The sequence below is a fragment of the Pseudopipra pipra genome, chromosome W, assembly GCF_036250125.1.
Source record: "Pseudopipra pipra isolate bDixPip1 chromosome W, bDixPip1.hap1, whole genome shotgun sequence".
Taxonomy (NCBI): Eukaryota; Metazoa; Chordata; class Aves; order Passeriformes; family Pipridae; genus Pseudopipra; species Pseudopipra pipra.
The window spans coordinates 42,661,399-42,685,411 of NC_087580.1; the positions used below are offsets into that span (position 1 = coordinate 42,661,399).

At 55.6% G+C, this 24,013-nt stretch overlaps 1 protein-coding gene, 1 long non-coding RNA gene and 1 pseudogene across 2 annotated transcripts; 2 read left to right on the forward strand and 1 right to left on the reverse strand.

The window, feature by feature from the left end:
* LOC135405218 (zinc finger protein 729-like) overlaps window positions 1-24,013 on the reverse strand; it is a 285,000-nt pseudogene that overhangs the window by 86,273 nt on the left and 174,714 nt on the right.
* On the forward strand, window positions 2,808-4,005 carry LOC135405226 (uncharacterized). Its single transcript, XR_010425807.1, has 4 exons — window positions 2,808-2,947; window positions 3,291-3,442; window positions 3,691-3,755; window positions 3,868-4,005. It is a non-coding gene; the product is annotated as an uncharacterized LOC135405226 (long non-coding RNA).
* LOC135404732 (maestro heat-like repeat-containing protein family member 7) lies at window positions 5,260-6,360 on the forward strand. Its single transcript, XM_064639474.1, has 4 exons — window positions 5,260-5,432; window positions 5,722-5,836; window positions 6,008-6,200; window positions 6,269-6,360. The coding sequence occupies exons 1-4, from the start codon at window positions 5,353-5,355 to the stop codon at window positions 6,358-6,360; spliced, it is 480 nt and encodes a 159-aa protein (XP_064495544.1). The 5' UTR covers window positions 5,260-5,352.

Genomic DNA, 24,013 nt, shown 5'->3' on the forward strand with positions numbered 1-24,013 from the left:
AACCCAGAAACAGGGGGAGAGGGGTGAAAGAGCAGCAGTCACACGTACAAGAATGGTCTGAACAAAGCAAGTCACCTCCTGCCCACCCATCCTGGCACCTGACGGGAAGGAATTTTGGAAATGCTTAGGAACAAGCTAGCACTACATTTTAGATATGACTTTTTCATCTCTACATCTACAGGACTTTAAACTGTTTCATGTCTGTAAGGGGGGTACTTTTGAATTAGATGATCAATGGAGCATAGAGGCGTGAGAAAGAACTCATATTAGGATATGAAACCAGCTAGAGTATGGTACAATGTAACTTATGGCACAAGCGAATTGTAAGGTCCATTGTACTTTTTAGCAAGTCAGCTTGATATCCCCTGTTATCAGAGCTGAGTTCTTCCTTGGTTTTGCTACATATTGCAAGATAGATACATCTACCCTTGAAACACAATGGTAGAGGTCATACATAGGGGTGAGAAAGATGAGGATGGGAGGAAGATTCTGTGGGCAGGGGTCACTCGCCCCTTGCCCTACAGCAGGGCATGCACAGACTGTTGCTATCAGGTGATGAACAGGCAGGGTTTGGCTGCCACTCAGGAATCACCTTATACTGTGTACTGGTCCTACGTGGTGTAATGTAGAGCCTTTAAAATGGGGTGTCAGGACTGCTGGGGTGAGCGATCCTCATCCTGCCATGGAGACTGTGTTGTTCCACCGGGACGCCCGCTAAGCACGGGCACCGACCAGCTGCTGCAGATCCTGACAGCCCTGGCCAGTTTGTGTGGGTAAGCACAGTTTATTGAGAGGAAGTAATTGAGAAAGCCACTGTTTTATATCCTTTTTTGATATCCTTTTAATTCCCTTTTTAGTAGTTAATATTGTATTAAAAGCCACTCGTAGTATTGTTTTAATATCCTTTAAATGTTCCTTTAATTCCCTTTTTACTAGTTAATACTATAATAAAAGCTGTTCATAGTATTGTATGAATGCCAACTGATAAAGCAGTTATTTTGTATTCTTTTTTAGCTTTTGATTCTCTTTGCTAGTTTTTTATTCTTACTGCAATAAAAGATTTTTTGTACTGTTGGAATGTCTGTTGCACTTGTCTTTATTCCGGGCATGTATTCAAATGAACTAATACACAGGGGCACAGCTCTTTGGGGCAGGAGACGGGCAGCAGCCTTGCCAGGACTCGGGGCAGTGGCAGGTCTCCTCCGGCCAGGACTTGCCAAAACTGCTGATTTGGGTGCAGCCCTGGCCAAAGGGCTCCCAACAGCATTGGTGCCCTTGCCCACACCTTCCTTCTCGGTGTCAGCCCCCCTGTTTAGGATGGCCACCAGCCAGCACTTCTCCCAAGGAGGCCGTGCCAGCTTGTGTGGAAGGCCCCGTGCCCTTCCTGCTGCGACTGAGTCGGCAGCCGAGGGGGCTCCTTGTGCTGCCGTGAGCAGGCACAGGAGGGGAGTGTTTACTCATTTCTTGAGCCGTTCCTACAGTTCAGGTCCAGCCAGATTAGATACTTCAGAGAGTGGATTCCCTCCAAGGTGGGGCAGGTTGGCGGGGCTGGGGGAGGCCCCAGGCCACGTGGCACTGTGTCCCAGGGCCCTTTGTGACACGCTGGGCACGGCCGGTGGGATGGAAGGGGGCAGGGTGTCCAAGGGCCCTTTATGACCCGCGGTGACAGAGGTGCTGCTGGTGACACGGCCACAGTGTCAACAGTGCTCCTCGGAGCAGGCGACGGGACAGGACGGGACAGAGCGGTGCTGTGCGGAGCCCCCGCGCAGCCAACTCGTGCCTTGCTGACCTGGAGCGTTTTGGAGGATTTTCTCTCTTTCAGGTGACCTCGAGGCATTTCCACAGGATTTGGAGACCCAAGAGTTTCTCCGAGGTGTCTCTAATCCCTGTGGCAGGTGCTCTTAAGACCCTTTTGCAGGACTTGGAGACCCGGAGCTTCTCCGAGGTGTCTCCAATCCCTGCGGCAGGTGGCCTCAAGGCCATTCTGCAGGACTTAGGGCCCGGAGTTTCTCCGAGGTTCTCTTTCTCTCTTGCAGGTGCCCTGGACACCAGACTGTGGCATGGCAGGGAGACGCTTCAGCCTGCTCAGGCTGTTCCGGAGGAAGAAGGAGGAGGAAAGCCCTGGGGCTGCTCCAGCACAGCAGCCTGAAGAGGTGCAGCAGGTGCAGCCCCCGCAGGAGGGTGAGTGCTGGAACTGGGCCACAGGGCTGGTGGCTGCAGTCCCCTTGACCTCATCCTGTCCCATCCCCTCTGGACATGCCCAGGGAAAGGGAGGGGGGCAGAGGGGCTGAACTCCTGGCAGCCGGGCTCCATCCACTGGGCATCCCGGGGCTGGCCCTGCCTGTGGAGCCCAGGCCTGGGCTGTGTTCTCCGGCCTCTCCCGCACACCCTCAGCTCTGAGCACGCTCGCTCTTTGCCAGATGCAGGCCAGGAGCGGACAGAAGAGCAGCTCCGTGCCCGTGGCCGCTTCCGCAGGGCAGCACAGGTACCTGCAGCCATCCCCGCCTGGGCTGGGCCTGCTCTCACTGCTCAGCCCAGCACCGCTGTCGCGGCCCTCCAGGGGACATCCCTCTCTTCCCTGCCCTTCTTTCTCCTGCAGACATTTATGAAATTCATGGGCAGTCGGCGTAGAAAGGCCAGGATCACACCAGCTGATGTCCAGGCCCAGCCTGACACCATCCCGACCCAGCTGACAAAGCCTGATGTCAGCACCGCGTCGACTGCTGTCCCAGCAAAGTGTGACACCGCAACCAGTGATCACACAACCCACTGGGACACCACATCCACCGATGATGAGTCAAACTGTGACTCTGTGCTGCCTGGTCTCACGGAGGAGGCCGACGCCACAACGACGGAGGGCGTGGCGAGCACTGACGCCGCGCCTGTTCAGCGCCTGGCCGATACCCCCAGCCTGGAGTTTCTTGAGGAGAGAGCTGTCTCTGCTGAAGTAAGCAGCCTGTGGCCCCCCAAGCTGGGTGCGCTGGGCCCCCTCAGCCTTTGCGGCTGGCACAGTGTGCTGGGAAGGGAAGCATTTCTCGGGGGAAGCTGGGCAAGTTGCTCACTCTGGCAGCTCTCCACCTCTCCCCTGTGCATCCTCCAGGCCAGACTGTGGGACCTGGGGACCTGGGGCTGCTCAAGGCATCTCCAGTCCCTGGGGCAGGTGCCCTCGAGGCCAGACAGTGGGACTGGATGAGGCGAGGCATTTCCCAGGCTTCTCTCTTGCAGCTGCCTTCAAGGCACGACTGCAGGACTTGAGGAGCCAAAGCTTTTCCATGGCATCTCTGCTGCAGGTAGCCATAACGCCAGACGGAGACATGCAGCAGAGACCCCCCACGGTGCCCAAGCTGGCCTGGGTGAAGGAGGAGGAAGAAGGAGGAAAGCCCTAGGGCTGGTCCAACACAGCAGCCTGAAGAGGTGCAGCAGGTGCAGCCCCCGCAGGAGGGTGAGTGCTGGAGCTGGGCCACAGGGCTGGTGGCTGCAACCCCCTTGGCCTCATCCTGTCCCATCCCCTCTGGACATGCCCAGGGAAACGAAGGGGGCAGAGGGGCCGGGGCTGATCTCCTGGCAGCCGTGCTCCATCCACTGGGCATCCCAGAGCTGGTCCTGCCTGCTCCTGGAGCCCAGGCCTGGGCTGTGTTCTCCGGCCTCTCCCGCACACCCTCAGCTCTGAGCGCGGTCGCTCTTTGCCAGATGCAGGCCAGGAGCGGACAGAAGAGCAGCTCCGTGCCCGTGGCCGCTTCCGCAGGGCAGCACAGGTACCTGCAGCCATCCCCGCCTGGGCTGGGCCTGCTCTCACTGCTCAGCCCAGCACCGCTGTCGCAGCCCTCCAGGGGACATCCCTCTCTCTTCCTTGCCTTTCTCCTGTAGCTGGTTTGCAGATTCATCAGGTGCATTTGGCATGAAGAGGCCACTTTCATGGCCACTGGGGACACGGCAAACTCGGACCTCTTCAATGCCCAGACCAGCGCTGCCCTGCTGGATATGCTGGTGGAGAACGGTGTCTACAAAGCAAAGCAAGTAAGCAGCCTGTGGCCAGGGCTCGAGTCCCCCAGGGATGCTGTGGCCCCTCACGTCGGCTGCGCTGGGCCCCCTCAGCCTTTGAGACCAGCAGAGATTGGTGGCAAGGGGAGCACTTCTTGGGGGAAGCTGGGCGAGTTACTGGCTCTGGCAGCTCTCCAACTGTCCCTCGTGTCCCCTCCAGGTGCCGGCCATAGTCAGGTGCATCCACCAGTGGCTCACGTCCAATGTGTCTGCTGAGCACAGGCTGGACAAGACTCTTGTCCTGCTGACCGAGACACACCCCACGGATGTTGCAGTGACCCTGCTGCGCTCTGCCCCAGCCTGTGACAGGTATGGGGCCCACCTGTCTTGAAGGCTCACCTGCCTTTAGACCTCATCCCCCTGGACAGCCTGTCCCAAATGGGGTGCCAGAGACATGGAGACTTCCAGGACACTCCAGCTCCTCTCTTTGCCAGCTTTGGCATGTCAGCCTCCAATCCTGAGGCCAGCCTGCCTCCCTGCCCCACAAGGCACCGTGGCTCTGTCACCTGGGCCCCGCAGCTGCCCAGGCCGCAGAGCTGTGTCCCAGACCCCCCTGAGCCAGAGTTGTGACTCCACAGAGCTGCTCGCACCATGTGGAAGACGCTCATCTCCTCCAGATGGACTAAGGAGCCGGTGCTGCAGATCCTCTTCCGTGTGCTGGAATACTGGCCAGCGCACAGGAGACGCACCTCTGATGGGGATGAGAGGGATGTCTTTGCCCTGGCTGTGAGTTTCTTGAGCTGGCCTCTGCTCGCCCCCAGGTTGCCTCTGGGACGCCTTTCCATCCTCCCTCACCACTGCTTCTCCCTGCCCCAGGCACTGGGCTGCAAGCCTGCCTTAGGGGCAGGTTCAGGGACACCAGACTGGGGGATCCCCCTGTGTCTCCTCTGGCCTGTCCCTGCCACACTTGGGCCCTGCCACATGGACATCTGGGCCCTGAGAGCTGTCTCTGGGTGCTTTGTCTTTGGCAGGCAACTGTGGCACTCTGGGAGATCATCCAGCTGTCCCACTCCTGGTGCCCAAGTGCAGTGAAGGACAATTTCCCGCGCCTCCTTCTGACTCTGCTCTTTCAAGTTTTCATCAGCACAGAGGAGATGTCAGAGGAGGTTGAGACCTTTTGGAGGCGATGCCGGGAGCAGCGCAGCCTTCCCCCCAACCCCAACAGGTGCTCCATCCCAGTCCCCTCTCCCTGCCACGCCCTTGGGGCTGGGGCCAGGGCTCTGTGCCTGACCTGGGCTGTGCTCTGCACACAGGTTTGCAGTGCAGACTGTTAAAGCCCTGCTGCGCCAGCTGCTGGATGAGGACGTGTTGATGGCGATCGGTCGCAAGTGTGGCTGGGACATGCTCCTCAAGGCTGACAGCCACCACTATGCAGTGGGTCTGCTGGCCAGGTGAGAGCCCTTTCTCCCCACTGCCCCACACCCCCACAGGTCATTTCTGCCCTGTGCACAGGCCACCCCTCACAGTGCCCGTGTGCTGGGCCAGAGGGCCTTGGCAGCCAGGGATGGCTGAGCTGAGTGGAAAAGGCGGAGAGGGGCGGCTGCACAGGAGGAGCCACCTCCCAAAGTGCCCACGTCCTCTCCTGGGCTGGTGGCCAAAGACCAGGCCTGTGTGAGTCAGTCCCAGGAGAGCTTTGCCCACCTGGCTCAGGGTCTCTGTCACCTTTATTCCCCCTTGCAGGGAGCTGTGCCGTGTATCCCGCTCCTTCGGTCACCGCATCGCCGTCAGCCTGCTCCCGCGGCTCAGCAGGGGAGAGCCCCTGTGGGAACTGCCTGCCCTGGCGTTCCTGGTGGAGGTGAGCCTGATGGCGAGCGCTGCCTGGCCCAGCTGCCTCCCCCTCTCTGCCCTCTCACAGCCGCAGCCGCCCGGGACGGTGCCTGCACCCTGTGCTGCTGCCTGGGCCCAGCCCCAGGTGGGTCCGGGCTCCTGCCGGCCGGGCACCCCATCACTGCTCCCTGCCTTTCAGGTCCTGCACTGCCTGAACCCCAGACAATGTGGGCCCAGCGTCCTGCAGATTATTTCCAGGCACCTGCGCAGTCAGTGCCCGGAGAGGCGTCGCCTGGCGCTCCAAGGCCTGGTGGTGCTCAGCAGGGATCCCGCAATGGTGAGCAGGGGGCAGGGGCTGAAGCTGGGCCGGCAGCATGTGGCTGTGCAAGGCAGTAGCTTGGCCTTGGCTGGCCTTTGGCAGCTGTGGCAGCTGCTCCCAGCTCTCCTCCTCCCCGTTCAGCTGCCCGACTCCTTTGGGACGCACCTTTGGCCTCTGGGCCCCGCGGCAGCAGCGTGGGGCTGCACCACAGCATTGTGTTCCACACAGGCTAAGAGCATGCGGAGCCTGAGTGAAAGCCTCCTGGAGCTACTGCAGGATGCAGACATGGACGCAGTTCAGATGACCCTCTCCGCGTTCATCAACATTCTGCGCTTCCAAATCGTCAAAATATCCAGCCCAATAGCCCTGAAGTTGCTTGAGGCGCTGCGGCCACTCTTTGACAACGTAAGGCTCTGTACCCCTCATCGTGGGCACTGAGTGCTGCCAGGAAACTTTGGGCCCAGTGTCTTTTCAGGCCTGTGCCCCGGTGGGCCTGGAGAAGCCAGTGCTGAGGTCTTTTCCTCTTCCTTTGCACCAGGAGCACAGCCAGCTGCAGCAGCTCTCCATGCTCCTCTTCCAGGAGCTGATGGAGGCGACAGAGAGGAGCAGGAGCCTAAAGCCACACGTGTACCTGAGTCTGGTGCCATTCTACTTCAACTGGCACGATGAGAACCGGCGTGTGGCAGAGGTGAGGACTCGTGGGCTCTGTTGTCCCCATGGCAGGAGGCTGCTGTGCCTCCTGCCCTGGCCCATGGTCGCCTGCAGCCTCCTCCTGGCCTTGGTGCAGGGATGCGGGTGCTGTGCCCTGGGCTGCGGTGCCATGGCCCGCTCTCTGTTGCTGTGCAGGCCTCTTGGAGAGCACTGTTTGGTGCAGCCAGGTTCCTGAAGTGGAGGGATCTTGAGGACTTGGTGACCATGGAGCAGCCATGGAGGTTTCCCGAGTGCCTGGTAAGGACGGCCCCAAAGCCCCAGCCCCTGATGCCCAATGTGTGGGGCTGGCAGGGTGCCTGTGTCCACTGCTGCACCCACAGACACCAGCCTGTGCCCCACACACTGCTCCCTTCCCTGGGGCATGCGGGCTCTTTTCCAGGCTCCCTTGCCCCCGCAGCCAGGCTGCCATGGAGCTCCGGCCCAGCTGGGCTGTGGGGCAGGGCCGCCCCACGGCTCCCCAGGAGCACCCAGCCCTCTGCTCCCCCCAGAGCCCGGCCCCAGCAGCTGCTGGCCAGGCCTCAGGGCTCTGTGGGCAGGGGAGCCCCGTGCTGGGGGCAGGGAGTGCCTGGCCAAGGGGCAGAGCCTGAGCCGAGCCTTCCCTCCGTGCCCTGGCGCTCTTTGCAGCTGGAAAAGGACAGGAGCCGAGTGGGCCAGTACGTGCGCCAGGCCCTGCCGTTCCTGGAGAGCCCAGAGGAGCCCCTGCGAAAGCTGGCCATCAGGTTTCTGGGTGAGCCACAAGGCCGGGGTCCCTCCCCACCCCGCTGCAGCTTGGCCCCAGCCCCGGCTGCTGCAGCGGCAGCAGGATGCGGCCCAGGGCATGTGGAGCCCCGAGCGGCCCCGAGCGCCTGCTGCCGCCTTGTGCCAGCCCAGCCCTGGGGCATCCCCATGCGGGAAGGCCCCGGGCTCAGCCCTGCCAGGGCAGGAGGCCGTGTGGCCGGGCTGGCAGCACCGCTGCGGGGGACCTGTGCCTCTGGGGCCTGACAAGCTCTGTGTTCCCAGGGATCGCCGCCAGATCCGTGAAGCAGGAGGAGCCAGAGCTGCAGCTCATCTGCCAAGGTGAGCGAGGGCACCTTCCAGCTGATCCCCTTGGGCCCTGCTCCCTCCTGCCCATGGCAAGAGCTGGCTGGGATGGCCCTGGCAGGAGGGGCTCCTCGCGTCCCCACACCCCTGGCCTCTCACCTTGGCTCTCTTCCTTTCTCTTTCAGCCCTTCAAGACATCACTGATGACAGCCCTGCCATCTCAGACCTGGCCCGTCAAACGCTCCACATCATCAGAGCTGTACGGAGAACTTCATTCTTCCCATTCTGGTAGTCTCCGTTGCTGCCTCTTCCAGCCCATAGAGGCGTGACAGAAGACATCAGACTCGCCATGGCAGGCCTGGCAATTCAACACTGCTACGTGCTGAGAGCTGTACAGATGGCTCCCTACTGCAGATTCCAGCAGCTCCAAGACTGGCTGTGCAGGGCGTGGAAGATCCGGCCTTTTCCGCAGGGCAGTGTCTGCCTGTGCTGCTGCAGCTCTGTGGAGAACTGATGCGGAAAGCTCCATCTCCTGGAGCCACCTGAGACTGTGGGGAAGATGCCTCTTCCCTGCAATCACCTCCTTTGAGCTCAGCATGGGAATATTACATCCATGTTATCACATACAGAAGCCCAGGAGGTTTTTTTGGTGCCCAGTGTGCACAGGGCCTTGGGGAAGAGGGGAAAAGGGCTCCTTGTGCTCAGCAACACTTGCCCCACTGTGCAGTGTGCCAGCAAAAGTGGGCAGAAGCCCCTTGGCCTTTGGTGGCTCTGCTGGAGCCTCAACGTTTCCAGCAAAATGGAGGGGCAGAGGCTGGAGCTGTGGGGAACCCTGAGCACCTTGTCCTTGGAGATGGCCACAAGCCCTCCCCAGCCAGGAGGCAGCATCTGTGTCCTGCCTGTGTGTTACTGCCTGGATTGCTCCACGCTCCCAAGTGCCTCTGGAGCTCCTCTGGAGCTCCTTCAGGGCTGCGCCACTGCCGGGCAGGTTGGCGGGGCTGGGGGAGACCCGCAGGGGAGGGGGCGCTGGGAGGCCAGGAAGGGGTGAGGTGCTGCAGAGGCCCTGATGGGACAAGGGAGCGGGAAGCCTTGAGGGGAATCTGGGAGTGGATGGGTGGCAGAAGGCTGCGAGGGGACAGACTGGGCGCAGGCCCCAAAGGGCAGGGTGGAGGGAAAGGCCCCCAGGACTTGGGGGGGCAGAGGCCATAAGCAGCCCCCAGGCAGCCACCTCCTTCCCTGCCAGCCGGCTGCTCTGGTGCTTTCCTGAGGCATCTCCCAGCCCTGTGGCAGAAGCCCTGGAGGCCAGGCCTCAGCAGCAGGGTGGGCACACCCCCAAGGGGGCCAGGCTGGCCTGGCTGGGGACAAGGAGGGCAAGGGGTCCCTGCCAGGGCACGTCCGCCGGGTGCTGCCGGCGAGGGGCAGTGGCACAGGCAGGGTTGGCGGCCAGCCCGGGCCCCCGTGGCTGCCTAGGCCATGGGGCTGTGGCCAACACGCCCCTGAGCCAGAGCTCTGGGCCCACAGAGCTGCTGCCACCACGGGCAGGGCGCTGGGCTCCTCGGGCAGGGCTGCACACTCACTGCTGCCCAAGCAGCTCCGCCCCACAGACAACAGCACCAGAGGCTGCCCAGGAGCAGCAGCACCCACAATGCCTGGGCCTCCTCACCCAGGCACCCACACCCGCCAGGACACCAAAAGTGGGCAGACTGTGGGCACAGTTGCACCCACTTTGGCAAAAGGCTTCAGGGCAAGTGGCCACCACAGCTTTCCAGTGACTCCCCAGCCTCACAGCAACCCTTGGCAGCTCCAACTGCAGCCTGACATCCTGACTCACTTCAGTGGCCCTGCTTGAGGCTGGGCACGCCTTCTACACTCAGCTGTCCCCAGCCAGCACCACTGGTGCCATCCTTAGAGACTCTGCTGGGACACCAGCCTTGGGCTGCAGCTGCTCAACCTCTCCTCCACGCAGGCACCTTAAAAACATGGGCATGGGCTTCTAAGCTCTAAGTCCAGCACTTGAGGGCAACAAAGGAAGAAGCAGCAGAAGCTGAAGCAAAGCAGGGCCTCCTGTGGTGGAGCTTCAGGGATGGAGGCAAGTAAGCACTGTGGTGTCTGCTGAAGAGATGGCCCAGTTCACCAGCTCACACTTTGCTGCTGGACGTTCCTCCTTTGGTCCTACTGGAGCCCATTCCCTACCAGTGCACGGCCCTGCCTTGTTCCCGGATCCAATCTCTGGGAGCCCTGGCAACAAGTGGGCCCTGTGTCCACCTGAGAGCAGAAACTGGCAGAATGTCTCTGTTTCCAGCACTTCTCTTGGCTGCTCCTTCAGGCGGGTGGCACCTTCATGGCAGACACAGAACAGCTTCTCCTCCCAGACTTCTCCCTGTCCCCTGCACTTCCCCAATGGACTGGACATCAGCTGCTGGCCACAGCTGAGCACACAGACACTGGAGTGTTGAACATGCGAAACTGGGCTGATTTTTTTTCCAGAAGGCAAGAAAACAAGCAAAAAGAACACAAGGAAGCTTGAGAGTCTCTCTGTCCAATCTAATTGTCCTGTGAAACTCAGCAGCTGATGGTGGTTTTGTGCTGCTGCTAATCACTTCCACCCAAAAATCATGCCAGGAAGGAGCAACAGCTTCTGACAGATGACAAGTCTTGGCACTAATTGCTCCAGCTGCCGCTCCCAACAGCCACCTGCAAGAGGGCAGACCTCAGTGCCCCTTGGCTTTGGCTGCCCTCTGGTAGAGAAGTCCCCCGGGGGCACAGCTCTTTGGGGCAGGAGACAGGCAGCAGCCCTGAATCCAAAAAATCAGTCTGAAAAACTGCTCAGAGACTTTTTTATCTTTAAGCAGCAAGGTATTTGTTTATTCAACGTTGGGAGCAAGCCAGCTCGCGCTGGACAAACTTGCTCGCTGGCTCCTCAGAAAATCAACACTTTTATACAATTTTCAGATATGATTAAATGCATATTCAAGTGATTACAACATCTATCAATGCATATTAATAATAGGTGGAGTATAGGTGGAGCTCAGGCGGGGCTTGGGGCGGTGCTTCTCTTGGCTCCCCATTTCGGAGGGTAGTTCCCATCTTCCTCCATAGGGGAAGGGGCTTCAACTCATCTTCCTCAGCTTGACCCTTCTTCCTTTCCATTGTTCTTGACCCGCTCACTGAAGCTTGGAAAAAGCCCTGGCTCCAGGCCTATTTCTCCTATTCAAATGTCTACCTGATCCTGTTATATTTCTAATTTATTCCTTCTAGGCCTATTACATGTTCTTGTACTATTCTCTGAAGCTTTGGTCCAATAAGTAGAACAGAATGAGCACAGATCATTTTGGATGTTGGTAACTTGTTAGCAGGCCCAAATTTCTTAGTTAACTCTTTTGGGCCTGGCCTCCTGTTTCAGCCTTGCCAGGACTTGGGGTGGTGGCAGGTCTCCTTGGGCCAGGACTTGCCAGAGGCTTTCCCTCAAGAATCCCAAGAGGAGGCAGGGAATGCTGAGCAGAGCAAGCCCTGCCCGGATGTCCCATCAGGATGACACTGTTCTAGGGGGAATTCACTGTATCTGCTAACTCTTCCTGACTGGCTTAATGACTCAGCCATGGTGTGTCCCTGTCACTCAGATCCCTTCTTGGCCGCACCTGATGTTGTGATTCGTGTGACTGACCATACCTTTACCATCCCTGTAAGTAATCCTTCTTATTTTAGTTGTCATGGCTGAGCTTCGTGAACGAAGATTTGGGGAGGGCTCTACCCAAGTTTGTTGCAAGCGCGTTGGTGGCTAAAAAGGCCAATACAAGATAGGCATGTCCGGTTGCAAAAGGTACAGCAGAAAGACTCCTTAGGTGGTATATTCTGCAAGGCACGATTCTTTCTGCGTTGTCTTTTCTCCTCAAGGGTGATCCGGCGTGCTTTCTCGAAAGCATCAGCAGCGTTATAGATGGTGTGTCTCCAGGCCTCCCAACTGGAGGTCAGAGTAGACCAGTTATGGTGATCAATATGGCCAAGGCTGAGATGTTGTTTCAGGGAGTCCTTGTATCTTTTCTTCGGGGCTCCTCTCTTGCGGCAGCCGGTGGCAAGTTCACCATAAAGCAGGATCTTAGGGAGGCGGTGGTTGGTCCTTCATCCTGGAGACGTGCCCTGCCCATTGCAGCTGTGTTCTCAGCAACATGGCCTCAATACTTGTGACTGCTGCTTGTTCAAGAACAGATGTGTTGGTCCTACAAACTGATTTACATGTGCACATGAGCAAAACATGAAAATGCAAATATATTGTTTGTACTGAGTATCTCTCCAAGTGTCTATTTATAGATTTGGCTCTTTTTCAATATTTTTTATTCCAAATGCTTTCAAATCTTTGCATGTGTATGTGTTCTCTCATATAAAAATCACCCATAAGGAATCCCTATGCATGTGTCATTTGATGGGGTCACTTTTCTGTGTTAAGTTCCCTGGAATACACCCTCCTTAAAATATGACAGCTGATCCATTTGGAAACTCACCAAAGGACATTTCTACTTTCCTTCATTATCTCCTGAAATTTGATATTCAGGGGCTGAAACATGATGGTCTCTCCTTCTGTCCTGATCTGTCTCCTCTAAGCCCTCCTTTTCCTGTTCACATGCCTTCCACTACCTTGTTAGCTTCTCATCCCCCCCCCCCCCGCTTTACAGCCCCAAATAACACGTTTTTCCTCTCCCCCTGTGAGCCATCACTACTTTTCTCTCAACCATCTTCCATCCAAGCCAGCAGTTCTCTTCCCTGCCAGTGCTGCTGCTTGGAGAACCAGAAATCCTGGGCTGTCCTTTGCATGTTGATAAACAAAGCAATTGGCTTCTACCCCTGGGGACTGAAAGTGTCACCTCCCCCAGACTGGGGCCTGGAATTCCAACCACATTCCTGAGCTTGGGTTTCAGTTTGGGGGAGGGGAAAAGAAAAAAAGGTCAAGAGATTACAGCAGCAAGGAAACTGGGGCTAAGTGTACCTTCATTTTCTCAAGCTGTTCTGTAGAAATAAATAAAAATAGTACTATGGAGGAAAAAAAAAAGCTCAAGCCAGCTATCAGTTTCCTGAATTTGATCAGGGAATGCAGAAGAAGAACATGCCTGCAAACACACATCTGCACTAACTTATCAAACTGTACAGTGCAAAATCTGACCCCAAGGAGTCTGTACAAAACAGTGGGAATGGAATCAGAGAGGGGAAGGAAAAAATCATCAGCAGTGCCTGTCCCAGTCAAGGGGCATTACTGAGCAGCACCTACATTCCCATGGCTCTCTGGGCAGGTCATTTTTCATGTGTGCCAAACAGCACATCTTGAAGCTTCTTCCCTTTGAAATACTAGAGACATTTCAGGGCATCTGAACAGCCAGATTCTTAAAGCACAATGACCTCAAGGCAAGGGAAGAAGTGAGATTCAGTGGCACTTGGCAGAAGCTGCCCAGTGCATTGTGTCAAATGGGTATTTACCAAAAGGAGCAACAAGCTCAAGCCATCAGTGAAAGAGCCAGATGATGGAAGGGTGTTAGCTGCTGAGAATTTCTTTGGGAAGAAGTAGACTTTTAACTTGAGATAGAAATTTGCAATATACCATGGAACCTTATTCAAAGTCCAGCTGCAAAATACCTTGTTGTTAAGAGTGTGAAATAAATCCTAAAGTGTCATCAACTATGTGATTTCCTCTTTATTCCCAATCACTGATTAAAGAAACATAACTTAGATGTGATCTCACTCTGTGCTCCAGTGACATTAACATTAGAACAATATTGTCACTGTCTACTGGTCTCTTGTGCTCCTCACTGGAAGGCACTTGGTGCACCCCTGGATATCCTGCTAATGAGGTAAAAAACTAACCCTTCTAAAGTTCCAGATTTTCCTCACCTGTTTGGACACAGTTGGACAAACTGGACCAAGTTATTCCTTGAAAGCCACCTGCTGGATTTAGCATTAATTACTCCTTGTTTTGATCTGAGGGAAAAAAGCTCACACAACACAATCTCTGAATGCTCCTTTGAACTTACCCACAGTGTGTTCACAAAGACACAGAGCAAGGCTTTTAGCTTTTGCTGCTACCCTCAGTTCCAGCATACAAAGAAATGTCTCTGTGAAATAACAGCAATTGCCTTTCCATGTTACTGAACTACATTCAGTTTATCTGGTCTCAAATAAATACTCCATATTTTCTCCTTGTTTTATTTTCAAGGGCATGGGTATGGGTATTTAGATGACTGCTTTCACTGATACATGATAGAAACTGTTCACATTGCTATAAATGAATATTATTCTCCTGACAAAACACCTTTTCCAAAGCCTCTGACAAAAAGAAAGGGAAAAAAACTCCAGAGAGGAGTGACCCACCAAAAAAGTCTCCTCCCTAAAGATAATTCAGGCACACCCTTCAATATGGATCTCTCACTATCACCCCAATCTCTTTTTTAGTGGAAGTTTCTGTAGGGAAGCTGAAGTGCATCACTGTCTCAGACAGCCAAGGATAAGATGACTGAGGGAATTCAGGTGCTCTCTTTAATTAATACAGGATTATTTCCCTTTCATTTGGTGAAGCTAATAATATGACTGGTGGAATGTCAGTAACAATTAAATCATAAACTAGTGCAGCACCAAAGGGAAAATTTACTTTAGTTATGGAGTACTACCAGCAGAAACCTTGAAAATCTTATGCATATTTAGACTGATAAAATACCACATGTACTTCATGGGATACTGCAAGCTTTCTACAATCCTTGTGACATGTCTTTACAGAGCGAGAGTGAACATTTTGAGATGATACCTTTATAAATGTGTTGCAGTTCTATTGTTTCTTGAATGTTAAGCACCACATCCTAAATGCAGGAACACATTCAAGGTCAATGTCCTATTTTAGACCTTTTCATCACCTGTGATATTGTGATAATCACACTTAAAACATTCCTCTAGAAAGAGTAAATTAGCCCTTTTCACTAGAAGGATTCTTATGATCAAAAACAAATCTGAAAGGGAACCAATTCAGATTTCTTTGTTTGTTTGTTGGTTGTTTTGGTTTTTTTTCAGCAATGCAATAAATTGCTGTCCCGAACTGGGATGGCTTTTCTACCCAAGAATTAACAACAAAACCCCAAAGTTCTGCACTTTATTCTGCACTTATATTACCTTTTGGGTTTTGGGGGGTTTTTTTGAGGCCTCACTTATGTAAAAATACCTTCCTTAAAATGCATTTATGCTTTCTGTAAGAACCAAACCATTCCAGCTGACAAACCATTCTATCACCAATACTGCAGGGAAATGTAATATCCCGCTGAAGCAGAAGGGAAAGAAGACAACTGAGCATCAGCAGCTATTCCTAAGCAAGATTAGGGGTTTAGCTCCATCTAACTGAAGGATGAGATGTGCCCCTCATGGGTCTCTTCCCACTCCCCCACCAGCCCTTCTACCCGACTGCAAGCTTAAAGTTCTAAAAAGAGAAGAAGAAGCTGGAGCGTCTATTTCCCCAGTGCAAACCCCAATAATCTTTGCTGGGAGCTGACAGGAATTGCTGTTCCACTGCCCTGGGATATCCTGGCTTGAGGCGAGAGCGCAGCCCCGCCCAGAGCCCCCAACCCCTCTGAGAGCTTTTGTAGCGTCTGTTTGTCCATGTCCCTGTGGCAGAGGCTCCCCCGACATCTGCCGTGGAGCTGGTCCAGCTGCTGGACCAAACAAGGCATTGTCCAGCCTGCCTTCCCCCAGCCCCGACCGCCCCAGCCCATCTTCCATCGCTCTGCTTCCTTTTCCTGCCCCTGCTCCCCCTCCGCTCCCTTCCCTCTGGTATTTTTATGAGGAACGTTCTGGCTGTTCTCACTGTCCAAGCATAAGCTGATCCCCAGGGGAGCCTGTGGAATGTAACCCCTCAAGCACTAAATTCCTTCCCCTGTGCCAAAGACCCAGGTTTGTTGTTGCTGCCCCTCCCGCCGAGCACCAGCTCCATCTCCTGCTCCTGCCCAGCGGCTTTGCAGAAATCCAGGGCTGGGTGTGGATTGAAGGCTGTGGCAAGGGACAGGATAAAGTTGTTTGGCTTCCACCCTTGGTGTCTCAGTGTTTGTGATCTTGGGAATCCTCACAAACCTGAAACAATGGCAGATAATCTGTTGTTGTAAGATTTTTGAAAAAAAAAGAACAAAGAAAAAAAGAAGAACGACAAAGAAAAAAAAAGAGAAAAAGGAAAGAAGAAAGAAAAAAGAAAGAAAAGAAAGAAATAAAAAAGAGAAAATAAAAGAAGACAGAAAAACTAAACCCCAACAAGTCCGGTCCTCCCCCACCGCAGGGAATACAACTCCCACAATGCACCGCGCAGGTGGGGGCGTGGCGAAGGGCGGGCAGGGGCCGTGACCGCGCGCTGATTGGCTGCGGGGCGGGTCTGTAAAGGCGGAGGGCGCGCGGAGCGAGCGCCATTTTGGCCTCGTGGTCGGGAGTGAGGAGGACTCGCCTGCGGCCGCTGCACTTCGCTGGGTGAGTTGGCGGGGGGGCGGCGAGAGCGGGGTCTGGGGATCCCCTCGGGGGCTGCGGGGAGCGCGGCTGTGGGTGGAAAGGCTGGAGGGCTCGGGAGGGTTTAGCGGGGGGGTTCGGGGGTTCCCGGGGACGTTTTGAGGGGTCCCTTCAGGACTCAGGGGGGAGGTTGAAGGTCCCTGAAGAGCTTTGGGGGGCTCTGATGCGGGTTTTGTTTTCTGAGAAGATTTGGGGTGTCCCAGGTGGGCTTTGGGGGTCTCTGGGGAGGTTTGGGGTTCCTGGGAGGCTTTGCGGGGACCTTCGAGGCAGTTTTGGGGTCTCTAGGGGGTTTAAGGTGTCCCAGACGGTTTGCAGGGCCCGTGGGGGGGATTGGGGGTCCCTGAATGGGCTTGGGGAGTCTCAGGTGGGTTTTGTGGGTCACTGAGAGGGTTTAGAGGGTGCTGGGGAGGGATGAGGGGTTCTTGAGGAGGTTTCGATGGGTCGAGGGGGGGATTTCGGGGGTTTTTAGTGGATTTTAGGGGGTCCCCTAAAGCCCAGCAGTGGGGTTCAAGGGGTCCCTCAGCCCCCAGGGGAGGGAGCCTAGGGATGCCCCCCAAAATCCAGGGGGGGAGATTTACCACATCCGGGTAAGGGGATCCCAGTGCCCCCAGTATATCCCAGTGACCTCCCAGTTACCCTCAGTATGGCCCAGTAACCCCCTCAGTGACCAGCCAGTGTGTCCCAGTGACCTCCCACTGCCCCCCAGTATGGCCCAGTGATCCTGCAGTGAGCACCCAATAACCCCCAGTATGGCCCAGTAACCTGCCAGTATCCCCCCCGTTGTCCGGGTATCCCCCACTAACTCCCCAGTTCAATGCCAGTGCCCCCCAGTGTGCCCCAGTTCCCCCCCAGGCCCTCCCAGTGCCCTCCCAGTGTCCCTCACTAACCCCCCAGTCCTCCCAATGCTCTCTGGTTCCCCCCAGTGTGTCCCAGTATCCCCCTGTAATCATCCAGTCCCCCACAAAGCCCCCCAACTGTCCCCAGATGCCCTTGGCCTTTCTATGGGAGGGGGAGCATTTTTGGGGTCAGAGGATCCAGAGAAGAGCAGCGAGGCTGGGGAAGGGAGTGGAGCACAAGTGGTGTGAGGAGAGGCTGAGGGAGCTGGGGGTGTTGAGGCTGGAGAAGACGAGGCTCAGGGGAGACCTCCTGACTGTCTGCAAGTCCCTGCCAGGAGGTTGGAGCCAGGTGGGGGTGGGGCTGTTCTGGCTGGAAGCAGCAGTAGGACAAGAGGGCTGGGTCTTGAGCTGTGCCAGGGGAGGTTTAGGTTGGATATTAGGAAGCAATTTTTTCCTGGGAGAGTAGTCAGGCCTTGGACTGGGCTGGGCAGGGAGGGGGTGGAGTCAGTGTCCCTGACAGAGCTCCCTGAAGAGCCCCCTGAGAGGCTGCCATGACCCCTTGTAAAAGGTCTCAGTGGGTACTGGCACGTGCTTGCCATGGAATCACCACCAAAGGAGCCAAAGCCCCGGAGGGGACTCCAAAGGGGTCCTGACACACAGCCCAGCCCTGACACACACCCCAAAGACATGGAGTCTTTGGCAGTGAGAGCAGGGACTACTGAATGCCCCCTTTTGCCTCTGGGGTTTGGGTCTCGCTCCATAACTCCAAACCACTCTGTGACAGCCTGACCCCAGCCCTGACATGGTCCATTGAACCCAATCTTCCTATGTCTACCTTCCCAGTGACCCAAAGCTTTTCCCATGGACTCGTGTCTCACTATGATGCCCATTCCCACTGTGCTTTTCTCCTGCTAAAAGGTGACTGGGATTTTCCTGCCTGAGGGGCTGCTGGGAGAGAACACAGCTGTAAGACCTGCTCCTCCCTACCAGGATGGCTTCCATTGCCCTGTCAATCTTCTTGTGCTGGGGCTCACTCTTCATGCTCATGGCCAGAGTCAGGTGCTCCTCAGCCTTCCCCCAGTTCTCTACTGTGGCAAACACCAGCGCGATGTTGCAGAGAATCTGCCGGAGGGATGGGGGCAAGGAAACGAGCTATGGGAGCAGCCAGACCAGGAGGGCAGCACAGGAGAGGACAAGCAGGGTGGTGGCATTGCACCAGCTTGCTTGTTTTTTGCAAAGCACAAAGAGAGCCTGGCTATCTTCTTAGATTTCTTGTGCTGGAGAACAGACTTTTGGGATCAAAACTCACCTCACAAGCAAAGAGCCTGTAGCACAGCCCCAGGATCTTGTAGTCAATGAGCTGGTTGCCTCGCAGCTGGGCCAGTGCCTCTTTGAAATCTTCAATGGCCTTTTCATTGCTGTGGAGGAGAGGACAAGGGTGTCACCAGGTTGTGGTGGCAACCTGCCTGCCTCCAAGCCTATGCCTAAACTTGTGGGAGTTCAGTTGGCTCTCTCCTTGCAGTGTTTCAGACACACCAGGGAAGGAGAGATGATCCAAGGCTGGTGTTAATCCCAGGACTGCAGTGCTGAAGAACAGGAGCCTGTTTGACCTCAAGGGGTTCCAGTTTGGTCCTTGAGGTACCAATCTGCCTGGGGGCATCCTGAGCTGAAGGCGACTGTCTCCACAAGCAGCAAAAGTTAAACTTTAAACCCTTCCACTCACTTCCGCCTCCGGTAAAACAGGGCCAGGCAGTGGGCCTGCCACCTCACCGAGGAGGAGTTAGACTCCAGCAGGAAGCAGTGCAGGAACTGGATGAGGGTTTCCTTGTCAGCAAACTTGTTCAACTGGTTCACCAGAGCTGTGCACAGCTGATCTTCCTGACTGCCTGAACCCTCCCCTGTGGGCACAAGGAACACTTCAGAAACAAGATAAACGCAGTATCTCACAGTCAGGCCACTTTCCTATTTTATACATCACAGAGAGAGGATAATGGGGACAAATTGCTGTGTTTCGGGTATCAAGCAAGTTTAACATTCCCATCTTTTTCAAAAATATAGCCTAGTTCTCCCAACTAACAGAAAAAAATGCTGGAAAACTTGCCACTAAAAACGTGAGAAATGTGCTACACATCCTGATAAAAAGAAAAGGATTGACCATGAGGCACTAAAACGACTCACAGAGAACCATCTGATAGTGAAAGCCAAAATGGTTCCTTGAAGGAAAGCCAAGGCAGAATTTATGCCCATGACTTTTATAGGAAAGCTTAATTACTTTCCCAGGACTGTGGATATTCATTAAGTAGCAGCCCTGGCTCCAACAGAGCTTCCGAGGCAGCCAGAGGAAACAAGTCTGAACACAATCGTTGAAGAGCAGAACTAACTGGGTGTGCATCTCCAGGACTTGTTTTAATCCTCATGAGCATTTCAGCCTCCTACAACCCAGGACAGGCAGGTTAAGTGGGAGCTACTTCATTATTAGATGAAGTAACTTCCATTAGACAACTTCAAGCCCATTCAAGTTAATAAACACGGGGGGGTTGGGAAGTCCTCGCCACTCAATTTCAGCCCAACTCTTAGGGCACAGAGCTTCATCTTTGCCACACACGGATGAGAGGCCCTTCCGCTGCACCGACTGTTGGAAGGGCTTCAACCGGAACTCCCACCTTGTCACCCACCGGCGCATCCACACCGGGGAGAGGCCCTACAAGTGTGGGGAGTGTGGGAAGAGCTTCAGTGACAGGTCTACCTTGACCAAACACCAACGGACCCACCAGTAAGGGAAGCCCTACCAGTGCCCCGACTGTGGGAAGAGCTTTGGCCGCTGCTTCCACCTTGAATGAATCCCCTGATGGTGAGGCAACCCCTGGAGTCCAGTGACTGTCAGTCCATCCCTTTCGACCACAAAGGGCCAGTCCCCTTTCCCAGGGGCAGCTTCTTCCAACAGAACCCTTAGGGGGGTGTGTGGAGATTCCTGCCTTGGCTGGGGACCCCCCCAAGGTCTCTCCTGGAGGTTCAGAGCAGAGATCTCCCCACAAGCATTGGTCTGGGGGAGATCCATCCATCCTTAATTAACAATTATTGCTTTTGTGCCAGCTTGAGTAGAATTGTTTCAACAATTGTTTTAGGGTAGAGCACTGTCCTGTCTTATCCTGTACTCGTGGTAGTTTTAGTGTTTCAATTGTGCAGTAAATAATTCTGATGACGATCTTCTGTCTGATCATTTCTATCAAAAGATCTGGTTTGCCATCATGAAGACCTAGGGGACAAAAGTGTTTCAGTCACACCTCTGTAATTCCTCTAAATTTAAAATGTTGGCAAGATTCAAGGCTGAGATTGGATCCAGCAGCCCACAGCAACCCACAGGAAGTTGGGAGCTCAGGGGAACCACTCCCTTTCCCAAAACCTGGTGCCCAAAGACCACCATGGCACCACCGAACCCAGCAGACCACCCCTCATTTTCCACCCTTCTCCCAGTTCCTCCCACTTTTCTGTGGTGCCTTCAATCCCCAGCCCAACCAGGATCACTTTTGGGGTCCCAACCCCTACTTTTTGCCCCCCCCCACGCCTTCGACATCATCCCCCCACTCCCCAGCCCCCCCATGCTCAGTTTGGGGGTCCCAACCTCCCCTTTTCCTTACTCTTCTGACTTCTCCCACACGTTTCCCATCATCTCCAAACCTCAGAGCCCCTCCTCACTCCACTTTTGGGGGGTCCCACTCCCCTCCCACTCAGTTTGGGGTCCCACCACCCCTTCTGTCCCCTCTGACCCCCCTTTTCCCACTGACCGCCCCCTTCCCACCCCCCGCTCACCCGAGAGCTCCTCGCCCGCAGCCGAGGGGGCTCCCAGCACCACCAGTGCCCAGAGAAGTCCCCCCAGAGAAGGGGTTGGGTGGGGTCCTGAGTGGGCTTTGAGTGTGTTTGGGGGTCCTTGAAAGGCTGTGTGGAGGTTTTGGGGGGGTTCCAGCATTTTTTGGCTTGAGCTGGGTGCCCACTGAGGGGCAGGTGCCCTCCCAGAGCCCCCCCAGAGCGGGCTGACAGGGGGGAACACAGGGGGGTCCCCATTCCCGATCCATCCCGAGGCCTGTTCTGCCTCCCCCAAACTCAGCTCCATCCCTTGGGATTCCCCCAAGCCCCTTCCCCACTGCCCCACAATACCCGGGACTGGGGAGAACTGGGAAGCTTTCCTGGGATCAGGAGTGGCAGCAGGGGAGGGGGGGACACACGAACCCCCCCAAAATCCTCACAGGGACAGGAGGGGTCCAGGCTGGGCCCGAGGCCCCAGGGAGGGGCTGTGGCCGCCGCCGGCTCAGGAGCTCTGTGGGGAGAGAAAAGGGGGTGACACCGGGGTGGGGGGTCCCCGGGGGGGCACAGACGCTCTGGGGGGGACACACGACCCCCTGGGACCCCCCTCACCTTCTGGCGCAGGTAGAAGCCGAGCCCCAGCGCCAGGGAGACGAAGGCCAAGAGGAAGCCCCCGGCCCCTCCTTGGCAGCAATTGCTCAGGCTGATGGAGCCCGGCAGGGCCGGGGCCGCCGGCGGTGTCCGATCCCGGCAGGAAGCGGGGAGGGCCCCGGGGAGCGGCGGCGGCGGGCGGGGCCCTGGGGGAGCCGCCCCGAGGGGTCCCCGCCGCCCGTGGCACTGAAGGAGCCGCCCCGGGACGGGCCCTGGCGGGGGTCGCCAGAGAGGGGGGGCGAGCTCGGAACGGAATCAGCTCCGGAGAATAAACCAAGGAAAACCAAAGGGCCGCGCCGGGGGAGTCTCCGCCGCCCCGGAGCTAAAAGAGCTGCCCCGCGGGACGGGCGAGGAGGGGCGGCGGTGAAACAGTCGCCCGGGGTGTGGCGAGATAGGCGGGAATGGGATAAAAGAGAGATAATAGAGGGAGAAATCGCTTTGTCTCCCCCCTCCCTCCCCACCCCAGCTCCCTTTTGTATACAGATAAAACCAGAGATCAGCATGTGATCTCTATCAGCATGTGATCTTCTATTCCCCCTTTTTCCCTCAGGGGAACAAAAAACAAAAAAGAAAACCTTGGGAAAGAGGGGGGAAAGCCAACATTGGAAAACTATCTTGTCTGAGTTAAGTTATGCTGCCAAAGGAAACACTGACTCCAGAGGTGCCCAAGCAGCAGCAGAGCCCCCACCCTGCCCACTCACACACTTCAGCTCAACATTGGGGTTTTCCCCTCCCTGGCACTGCCCAGTCCAGCCCCTCCCTGGTCCCCCCATCTCCCTGCCCCTGCCCCAGCCCAGCAGAGCAGCACACTCAGGTCTGGCCCTGCAGCAGGACATGGAGGCCATGGAGCTCAGGGACAGGCCCTCTGGGTCTGCAATGCTCAGCACATCCTCAGCTCAGGCAGCTCCTGCAGCCCCAGGGCCAGCCCCGCTCCCCAGCACAGCAGCAGAGAATCGGCCCCGGGCTCCTCAGGCCCCATTTGCCATCTCCAGGGGCACTGGCCACCACCAGCACCAGCTGGAGCAGCCTCACCCCCACAGCCCCCCCAGTGGGACCCTGAGGGCAGCACATGGACTCCAGGGAGAAACCAGCAAGGCAAGGACCCTCTGGAGAGTCTGCTCCTTGGCCTTCTTCTTGAGAGCCCTGGAGAAGAAGAGCTGAGGCTTCAGGCTGTGCCCGGAGCAAATGGAGCCCCTTGTGTGGTGGAAAGAGTGCAGTGGAGCCCAGCTCATGCCAGCAGTGCCATGGCCACAGGACTGACCCAGCCCAGCCCAGGGACCAAGGGCCAGAGCACTGAGGCCTCAGCCAAGGCCCAGAAGGGGAGGGTGGCAGGAGAAAAAGAGCAGCTCTCAACAGGCCACATGCTGCTGCTCCCTGGCACTGCTGCTGTGCTGGGACTCTCTTTCCCTGCCCCTCTGCACACAGGCACTGCCCTGCCAGACTCATCAGAGGTCTCAGAAGGCTGAACTCAGAGAAACAAGTCACTGAAGGATCCTTGGCTTTGTTTCAATGCATTCCTCATTTACACAGATTCTGGGTCAAATTCAAGACATGGGATGGATAACCAATATTCGCTGTAAACAACTTTATCCCAGGAGAAAAACCCCATGAAACCCCTAACCCAGCACCACAAAACCCTGAGCAGGCAGGCTGGAACAAGGAGTCCCATTCTGAATGCTATGGAAGAGAAAACAGGCAGTTTGTGCCTTTAGAAAAGCATCCAGTCATCATTTTCCTCAGGGCATCTTTGAAGCAAAAGATTTCCTAAGACAGATGCCAGAGTTTGGCAGCAGGCTGTCCTTCTTAGCTTGGAAAATCTCTGCTAACTTACCTAACAATGGTACAAACCCCCTATTGAAATGTTGTCAAACAGCTGCATCTGCAGGATTCATGTTCCAGCATTACCTAATGCACAGTTATCACACCTCTTTTTAAAATTAAAGGGGAGGGGAAAAAAAGCAGGGGGTGGGGGGAGAGTCCCCACCCCAGTCATCCATCAAGTGAACATCCTGGCCACTGCTCCTAAGAAATTGAATATATGGTAAAAAGATATAAAAAGACATCAAAAGCTTTCAGAAATAAAAGTGCTTCAGAAGCTAGAATTTAATATTGCCAAGTGGGTTTTTGCCAGATTATAAAGTTGACTGAAATGCCAGGATACTGCATTTTGGAAGTGGCAGCATCTCACATATTGCCTTGTATTAGTGGCTGAAGTGTGTTGCTGATTCCAAAGCTGGACTATCATCATCTGTGAGGGAGAGTAGATAAATAAATAAATAAAAATTGGCATTTCCTACCAACTCTGCTGCCTTGAAGCACTCTTTTCAAGTGAGGCCTCCAAAGGAAAAAAAAAAGT

Bases quoted from the DNA above. Each gene is read 5' to 3' on its own strand.
- LOC135404732 (XM_064639474.1), top strand. From the start codon at position 5,353: ATGGCGATCGGTCGCAAGTGTGGCTGGGACATGCTCCTCAAGGCTGAC. The intron at 5,433-5,721 runs GTGAGAGCCCTT...TCCCCCTTGCAG, and splicing joins GCAGTGGGTCTGCTGGCCAG to GGAGCTGTGCCGTGTATCCC. The intron at 5,837-6,007 runs GTGAGCCTGATG...CCTGCCTTTCAG, and splicing joins CCCTGGCGTTCCTGGTGGAG to GTCCTGCACTGCCTGAACCC.